At 36.5% G+C, this 8989-nt stretch overlaps 1 protein-coding gene across 2 annotated transcripts; it reads right to left on the reverse strand.

The window, feature by feature from the left end:
- Window positions 1-4868: 4868 nt before the first annotated feature.
- LOC108365703 (lipoma HMGIC fusion partner-like 3 protein) lies at window positions 4869-7401 on the reverse strand. 2 transcript variants are annotated; one of them, XM_017619824.1, is made up of 5 exons: window positions 7168-7401; window positions 6782-6915; window positions 6461-6587; window positions 5488-5730; window positions 4869-5392 (listed from the first exon to the last, which is right to left on the reverse strand). In XM_017619824.1, exons 1-5 carry the CDS (start codon window positions 7307-7309, stop codon window positions 5226-5228), a joined length of 813 nt encoding a protein of 270 aa, XP_017475313.1. In that variant the 5' UTR covers window positions 7310-7401; the 3' UTR covers window positions 4869-5225. The 2 variants fall into 2 exon arrangements, with proteins under 2 accessions (XP_017475313.1, XP_017475312.1); XM_017619823.1 differs by having other exon boundaries at window positions 4869-5419.
- Between the last annotated feature and the right edge of the window lie 1588 nt (window positions 7402-8989).

Below are 8989 nucleotides of genomic sequence, written 5' to 3' on the forward strand. Positions count from 1 at the left end.
CGACATGGACAAAGTGCAGCGATTTAAAATTCAGCGGCTCCGCTGGCTTGGCCATGTCGTTCGAATGAACAGAAACGCTCCTGCTCTGAAAGTATTCAACGCGGGCCGCAATGCTTGTAAAGACCAGGTGGAGAAGGACTTGGCTTCACTTGGCATTTCCAATTGGCGTCAGTTAGCACAGAGGAGAAATGACTGGCGTGTTGTTTTGGACTCGGCCAAAATCTTTTAGGCGGTTACAGCGCCAATAAAGAAGAAGAAGATAGCAGAAAAAGCCGTACATAAGCAAATATCTCTCAAATCGAATCGATATACGAAGATCTTGTTTTCCCTCTTTTCTAAAAGGCTCTCATCTCAACTAAGCCAAGCAAAGGCTCGACAGATATACGAAAATTTTTTCTCTATCTGATTTCTATTTATGCCAACTATAAACCAAAGCAAATTGGGCCTTATGAATAAAAGCTAAGCAATTGCTTTTGCTCAAAATTTCAGACGATTTACTTAAATTTATTTGAATAAATGGAGTAAAAGGTCTGAAATAGTAAGAAAAAGCAATTGCTTAGTTTTTATTTATAAGGCCCATTGAATAGGTAGCAGCAGAATGGTTGCAATTTAAATTTTTTTTTTTTTGTCGATTTTTGTTACAATTTCGTTAACTTTTTTGACATTTTAGAGTAGAAAATCGGCGACAAAATACACGCAGCTTCTTGGTTTTGCTCTTGCCTTAAACCACTAGAAGAGACCGGTCGGAAGCTCGACAGGTTGACTGCAGTCCCGTTTGCTGATTGAGGACCCATACCTGTCTGGACCCTCTAAGGTTGCGGACCACATTTGTTACGCCCACATGCGCTTCTCGTTGCCACCCAGTTCTTGTACGAGACACACCTAGCCTTGTTTATTTTTGTTTTAAATACATATATACATACATACATAATTTGGCATAGAAAACTGTATTGCAATTAATTTTACTCACTTGTATACATAAATTTTTTCCAACAACATTAAAAATTACATAAACGTTGTTAGTCACTTTCATCCCAAGACATCAACGAAGGCTTCGGCTACCGGGAGGATTTGAATTTTACGAAATATTAGTGAATGTGCGTGATGTGACATGTAAAAACTATACTTTAGATAGCCTTAGCACCAATTTTTCCAATTCTTTAAACTTTTTTAAAATATTCTTAAAACTTTTTTAAACTATTCTTAAAACTTTTTGTTTTTCTTTTACAATTATCATTAGCTTCGCTGGAATTTTCAAAACACACAGTAACTAACTGATAACAGTAACTACAGCTGTCCCGTACAAACAGGCAATTTATTTTGGATTTTTCGGACATACAACAATATTGCTCCCTATAGAAGAATATCTACAAAACTATTAAGAAATAGCTCAGCTGTTAAACAGGTTTAAATGACTAAAATCTCGTCTTCAATGAAACGGCACTCTAGCTTTGTTATAGTCGAGTTAAAGTGCTATTTTCTTCTAAATAAAGTTTCCAGCAGAAAAAAAATGGGAACATGATTTTATTTTTTTTTAACTTTGCATTCGAATTCGGTTCAATCCTACTATGATTTAAACTTGGTTTAAACTCTCGAGCTAGCTGGTTTAAACTAAGATTAGCTAATCAAATTTCAGCCCTAAAAATGCAATGTAAAATCTAAACACTTATACATAATTCATTTTCCTATATAAATATCAAGCTTTATCAAAATTTTCATTTCATTTGGACTAGAGTTGGATTTTTTAGTTCACTTTAAAGATTAGTTCACTTCTAGTTCGTTCAGCTTAATGAACTAGCTCTTCTGAGTTTTAGTTCGTTCATCTTATTGAACTATAGTTCACCTAATTCAATTAGTTCGTTAAAAGGAGCTGAGTAACAGAACAACAAAAATGTATGTTTTATAATACAAACATACGTACATATGTACAGATAAACGATTGAATTAATCTGAAAAATAAAAAACTAATTGACCGACTTCCAAAAAAGGAGGAGGTTATCAGTTCGTCGGAATATTTTTATTTTATGTATGTTACCGCATAACTTTGGACCACATCAACCGATTTCGATAATTCTTTTTGCATCGGAAAGGTAGTGTCTCAGAGGTCCCATACTAATGTGGTTTAGATCGGATCATTGGATCATGAAATATATATACATATATATACTTTTTTTTAAGTCAGTTTTTTTTTGCTAAAAATTTCTTGTTTTTTCGACATGTCGATGGTCCTCAGCAATAACAACACAATTCAGTTGTCTTTGTTCGTTCGTCTTTCTCCAAAATCACGAAAGGATATTTGGTTTTCATATGGCGATTCAAATTTCCATGAAAGCCACCAACAACGCTTATCGAATTTCGGCAGTGCCTGCATTTCATTTTCTCTTCTTCAATTTTGCCTACGAAACGCGATCGAATTGCGCTTCGCTTAGACATCTGAAAGTGAAAGTCTTTTTTAAAAACAAATCTCAAAAACTCAACGCAAGTATTTATTTTTTACACAAATTGCACTAAACGATGATTGAAAATTCAATAAAATAAAATGTCCTTTTCCAAATTCCGAACAGTTCTTTCTTTATGCCCTTACAACGAAACTATTTAAACTACATTTCCATTTTTATTGGAGTGTTGACACAGAAAATTTTAGTTCACTTTAATGAACCAACTAATGAACTAGTTCAATTAAAAGAGCTGACTCTTTCGCTCTTTAGTTCAAAAGCTCCCCAAGCCTAGTTTTAATTGAAACCTGATTCGAGTGTGTCCATTAAGTTGTAAAATATGATTGTAAATTAAGGCTTTCTTTTTATAAAAGCTTGCTACAACTACAATTACGGACCATAATAATATCTTTATAAATATGTACATATGTATGTACTCGTGCATGCATTCAATCATTTAATATTTTGCATTTGCTAGCAATCTACCGGCTCAAGTAATGCAAGCGCCTAAATATAGATGAAATCGATAATTGTAAAGAGAGGAAATTACAAATATTTCCGGCTTCAAATGGAAGTACTACTTCCGTGTTATTAACAATGCACGAGCGACACCGGTTGTGCACTTGGCTAAGCAGTTAGAGAACAGGGTGTTTTTAACGAAAAAGACAGGGTGGCCTACAGATACAAATATCGTGAAAGAGAATCGAGATAGCATTGAATCTAGCCCAGTTAAGTCTTCTTGGCGAGCCTCCGAGGTTCCCTCCCAGATATCGCTAAACTGACTATGCGCTCAGCTGTCCAAGAGTAGGCCACATGTGGACAAGGGTGACCTAACATGGAGGAGTTCTAACTACATATGTAGGTACGTATGTATGTACTTAACTAGATAGCTTGTATTACAGTTATCACTGCCCAGCCAACCAACGGAGTCCGCAGGGTGCACCTTTAGGACTCCCTGTGCGGAGCGCTGATGCTCCTAGGGAGGCTCCGAAAAGAGTCCCAAAGAAGCATATCCGCGGGAGAAAAGTGCCTTTTCAATATACATGAGAAAAGTGTGCCTTTAGGACTCCTTAAATGAGTGATTTCGGAGTTCCGGAGTGCGCGAAGACTCCGTCCGGACTCCCCAATTCGGCTATGATTTTGTGAAAAGGACTCCTAAAATCATTCGAAGATAACCTAGATTAAGGGTTTTGGGAGTGCTCCAATAATAGACCGAAAAGTAGGCTTTACGGTTTCTGAAAATACTCATAATTTCATTTATAATTATAATTACAATAATTTTCTTTTATCTCTCTTTTTTATTGAAAAAAACACTAAATTACAGAAAAAGGTTTAACATACACTGCGTTGCATAATTATAAGACCGCCAAATATTGACAAATTTTAAGTAATTTCTCATAAAAATATTGTTCATTCTTTAACAAAAAACATATAAATAAATAATTTCAAAATTTTTCCGCAAAAATTATAAAAACAGTCAACAAATTTTTACCAAAATTTCACACTTTTAATATAGAATTTTTATTATTATTTTTTTGTTTCATTATAAAAATTCAATTGATTTAAAATGTTTTCAGTCTATGACATAAAAAATCTTATAGACTAGATGCAAAAAAAAAACTAAAAATAAGATAAAAAAAAAAACACTTTGACTCCCTTTTCAATCCATACTCGGAGCGCTCCGAAAACCCTCCTACGAGGTGTTGCTTAGGGAGTCCCTTTTCACTCCATATTAGGAGCGCTCCGCCTTTGGCTGGCTGGGTTGGTACAAATGAAAGCCTGAAAGCGAAACTTTCTAAATGGATAGAGGGGAAAGTCAGGCAATCCCCGACTAGATTCAAACATATAGGTCGTAACATTATTGAGCTAAAAAATTTTATTTCCGACAATGTAGGTGAAAAGTGAGCATCCAGTCAGATATCGTGACTTCTAAGCCATATCAAACTGACTGCTGCTTAGGCTTGGAGCCATCGTCTCCGTCCATTAAAATATTACTAGGCTGCTTGTTTAAGAAGATAACAGCTAGTCCATGATAAAAAGCCAAGAATAGAATACATCGTGATAAAAAGCTGCCTAGAAAGTTTTTTCCCGGTGTCGGTACCTACATACATACACCTTTTTTTGTGCGACTGTTCTAAGTGGCTAGACATCTGCTTCTCGATTCCCCTAAAGTTGCAAAGTTGCGACAGTTAATCGTTCCAACCGCAAAGACGCTACGTATAAAATTTAGTCATTCTTCATACTTTCGTTGTCCAGCAGAATCTAGAAATGTTTTCAATGGAGCAATAGTCCTTTTCATGTTGCTTCCAAGTCTAGTTTGGTGTTCAAAGCGAAAGACCCATTAGATGAGACACGATTTGCTACATTCAAAACACGGAACTATTCAACGAATTCCGCACCTCAGCCACTTATTTTCATCCGAAAGCACCCATCAAGTTTTTCATTCGCACAGATAAAGACAATAATTTATTTAGGATTACGCTTATTTTCTATTGTACATTTTACAAATTAAAAATACATACAATAAAATTACATTCCTATTTACCGTAGCTATATACAGGTAGCCGTAGAGTGCGACACAACTTTCATTACAAGGTTTTGATTTTACTTTTTTTCTTTCAGTCCACAAAAACCTGCATTTAGGAAGTCAAATGGAAATGAAAATCCTTAGCACACAAAATAGGAAAATAGAAAATATCAAACACACGAAAGATCACAAATCACAAAATAGGTCGGCAGCACAAAGTATGTATGTTCATCACACGAGACCAAGGAGACTCGGAGCCAACCTCAGAACTGATGCATTGGGTAGTCGGGTCGATATCGATGGTTGGGTGTGCGTGAGGAGAATTGTGATATCGTGTCATCGCCGTTGGCGGGCATATTTTGCGGCGGCGCCACCAGCAAAATTGGCTGCAGATTCAGCGATTTCCGTGAGCCGGCCAAGCTGACAGCGTCTGTAATGTAAGCGTTGTTAATCTCGCCTGGTATGAAATGAAAGAAATTTGATTTCGAAGTTCATTCATTTTTTTTCTTCTTAATTAAAACTTACCTTTGTAGAGCGAGCTCTGATAGAGGGGATCAGGTTGTAAGCGAACATGTCGCGTGGCAAGTATGAAAGCGAGCGTGGCCAGGACTACACCATCGACACAGCCGATTATGGCAAGAGGATAGGCCCAGCGAATGCCGCAGAGACCAAGTTCAAAACGATTCGCATCAGGGCCGCAGATTTTGCGAAAATCATCTGAATTCCAGCCGAAAGGAAAGGCGGCACAGGCGACAATCATGCAAAGCGCTAAATTAAATGGAGAGAGAAAAGGTAGTTATCTCAGTGTCAAGACAATTAGTTAGTAGGAAGGTTTAGGACCGCTTTTTGAATTTTTAATAGAAAATTTTTTTTAATTCCTTTGAAGAAAAAATGTCAAAGCGGTTATGTATATAAATAAGTATACCAATGCGAAATTATGCCAGGTGAGGCAATAAGAGCAAGAATAATGCTTTATATTGATTTGACACTTCTTATTTGAAATTTGCCGTTAAAATTTTGCATAATAAAGCTGCCTTTAAACGCGTCGATTTTTGTCGTTCAACCAAAATCGGCCAGTACAATTGCAATTCAACTGTAAAATGCAAGGACTTTGGTAAGTCGATTTCTCATTCGACAGAAATCGACCCGTGTAAAGGCAGCTTAAGATAGCCAAATGACAGAAAATAAAGCAAGAAAGCTATTTTATTACTTCACCTTGTTATTGTGCCATGTTAGTATACATAAGCACTTCTACATTTAGTTGATACCAACACGAAAAAAAAATGTTTACGCGCTCATATTTAAAATATATTGCTGGCGTAGCATTTTTCATTTCCCTTCAAGTATGCACATTTTTATGCACTCGATTTGAGGGTTAGCGCAATTCGGTAGTGGATATATTGAGCATACATATTTTTTTTAAACACGTACTGATATATACATACAAAGATACATACATCTACTGTACTTTGTAGTATGTACATATGTTTGTACTGACCTGATATGATTTGCATCCAACCGCATATGTGAAAGACTCTCGTCGACTTCATGAAGATCAAGAATACCAAGAAGCAGATTGTCAGCAAGGCCAATGCCACCGCCGCAACCATAAAGAATGTTGCCAACTGTGACAATGATGGTTATGGTGAGTGTGGGTGCAGTTGTTGTTGGTACGTGAGCGCAAACAATGGTTAATTAAACAAATAAAAAATAGAAAAATGAAAAAATAAATAACAAAACAAAGAAGAGTAAACATGGCTAGATAAAATAGCAGATAAACGCATAGCTTGATATGCCCAAAGGTGGTTGCGTTACGCACTTGGAACGAGAATGTTGGCACTGAAAGTATGGTCTCCCAACGTCGCTTGCAATTGTCGAATATCTCATCTCGCTGACACACCTGCCACAGACCTAAGCGTCCCGCACTTTCATTGTCCGGATCGCCGACCCATTCTGTAGAGAAATTGCAAACAATGCGATTAGAAACTGGCTTAGATAAACAAACCATAAAATATATGTAAAATATTTTGAATGAAATGGTCTTATTTAGCGCAAATTTTCTTTAAACAAAGGTTGATGTGTTATAACAATTTTCTCAAAGTTGTGTTGTTTTGTACTCCTCATACATATGTACGTATGCATACACGATCAGTGTAGAAAACTAATCTAACTTGGCCATTCGATTCGATTGACTGACACACTAACCTGGCGTCACAAAGGCAACGATGCCGATGATTGCATAGCATATTGTGAATATCGCCCAAAGTACGGCTATGGCTTTTGAATTGCGTATGTATTTGGTTGCATAGAGATGCGTCGTGTCCACGTACTCGATCTTTGTGCCCATTTTCCAGCTTACAAATGATTTTGCACACTCACGACTTTGCCGACTTCACAGCGGATTTGGCTGAAACGAATTGTTGTTGGATGTAAAGTAAAGTAAATACAATTATGTTTTATTATTGATATATGTATGTATTATTACAAGTGTATATACCCTACAAGACAGCTGAGTATCATATGAGTACTCATATTATCATTACTCCTAATCACAAAAGTGCTTATCAAAGTCCTCATTTTCGTTCAGGCCATGGGAAAAAATTGAGTACTTTCCCCTCAATGTTGTCATCAGAAAGTCCTCAGTACTAATAGTCAAACTACTCATTTATGCCGTACTACAAAAACAAAAGTGTAAATGTGTGAGAATTTTTGCCTAAAGTGCTCAGCAATGTCTTGTAGGGTACATACGTATAAAAAAATTTAATTGTGTAGAGTACATATTTTTAAGCGTTAGAGAATACCAAAACATTAAAGCTAATTAAAAGAAGCGAACATTAAAAAGTGTTTAGCCACAGAAAAAAACGCAGCAGAAACTTAAAATTGCTAATATCTTAAGCTGCTTACAATTTTTACGTGAAACGAATAGTTTGGTATGAGGCAGTTGAATGACCGAAGTTGCCGTCAAAGCAGCTTACGGTATTCACGGCAGAAAAAAAATACGTCTGTCGACGGCTTAAAGTCTTTGAAGTCAACTTGCAACTAATCAATCATTGGTGTAAAAACGGTGAAGTACTTCTTAATCCTAACCTGATATTCAATGAATATAATTGCTATGTATCGAAATTTGAGCTAGTAATTATTGTGGTTAATACTTGGCAGTTGTAATCAGCCGGACTCCGTAAAACGAACACTTTTACTTACGATAAGTAAAGTCTCACAGGTTTCTCGAACTTCTACCAAGATTGTGAAAATTTACGCTTAAATTTAAGTAAAAATACATTTATTTGTGTCTTTGGCTAATTTTTTTTTTTAGGTTAGGAGAAGAAATAAGTATCCAGTAGACCAGTTCGCAACCTGTACAGTGTCAAGAGTGAGGTAGTATGCCCTTTGAGTTAACTTCTTTAAAGCCTTGTGCATATTCTACGCTGAACCAGCCTTAATTGACCGCGAGAGATTAGTTAAATGATATTTGGAGGGTTTAAATGCTTAAAGAGCGAATCGATATTCTGTCTGACCTGACAAAGGTCAAATGATCACATCTACAAATGTCCTAAAACGTTTAGTCGCAGTGCAGATGGAGAAATAGACCTCATATTTACTTCATCTTATTAGGTACTACAACTCTATATCGGTGTGGTCCAAGACCAAGAAACTTCACCCATAGCACCGAACTCCAAGTAAATAGTACCAGTTGACCGGACTGCAGAGTTATTATTCGCTTGATCACCAGGATAGCGTTATTTTTTAGTGTTAATTTTCGAAAAGCTTAGCCGGTATACTTTCCAAGAAGTTTGTTGTTTTGAACCCGTAATATTGCTGCTCTTGCCTCATCTTGGTGGAGTGAAGAGATGCCGCTATACAATGGCCACGGTTGTTCATCATCAAAGTGGCCACCAGTGTCTCGTAAAGGGTTGGAAATACTCCATTCATTTCTGTTTTACCCAGCGATTTCTTGTAAGCGTATATATCATGTGAGACTTTCCTAATCTCTGCATCCTATAGATTTCGTTATGAGGGTCTAGGATGT

Source organism: Rhagoletis zephyria, unplaced genomic scaffold (assembly GCF_001687245.7).
Source record: "Rhagoletis zephyria isolate East Lansing unplaced genomic scaffold, Rhagoletis_zephyria_1.1 Rzeph_scaffold_01965, whole genome shotgun sequence".
Taxonomy (NCBI): Eukaryota; Metazoa; Arthropoda; class Insecta; order Diptera; family Tephritidae; genus Rhagoletis; species Rhagoletis zephyria.

Excerpts from the sequence above, each read along its gene's own strand:
- LOC108365703 (XM_017619823.1), bottom strand. The coding sequence starts at position 7,309 with ATGGGCACAAAGATCGAGTACGTGGACACGACGCATCTCTATGCAACC. Across the intron at positions 6,916-7,167 it reads CGTTGCCTTTGTGACGCCAG|AATGGGTCGGCGATCCGGAC; the intron begins GTTAGTGTGTCA and ends ATTTCTCTACAG. Across the intron at positions 5,731-6,460 it reads TTGGATGCAAATCATATCAG|CGCTTTGCATGATTGTCGCC; the intron begins GTCAGTACAAAC and ends CATTTAATTTAG.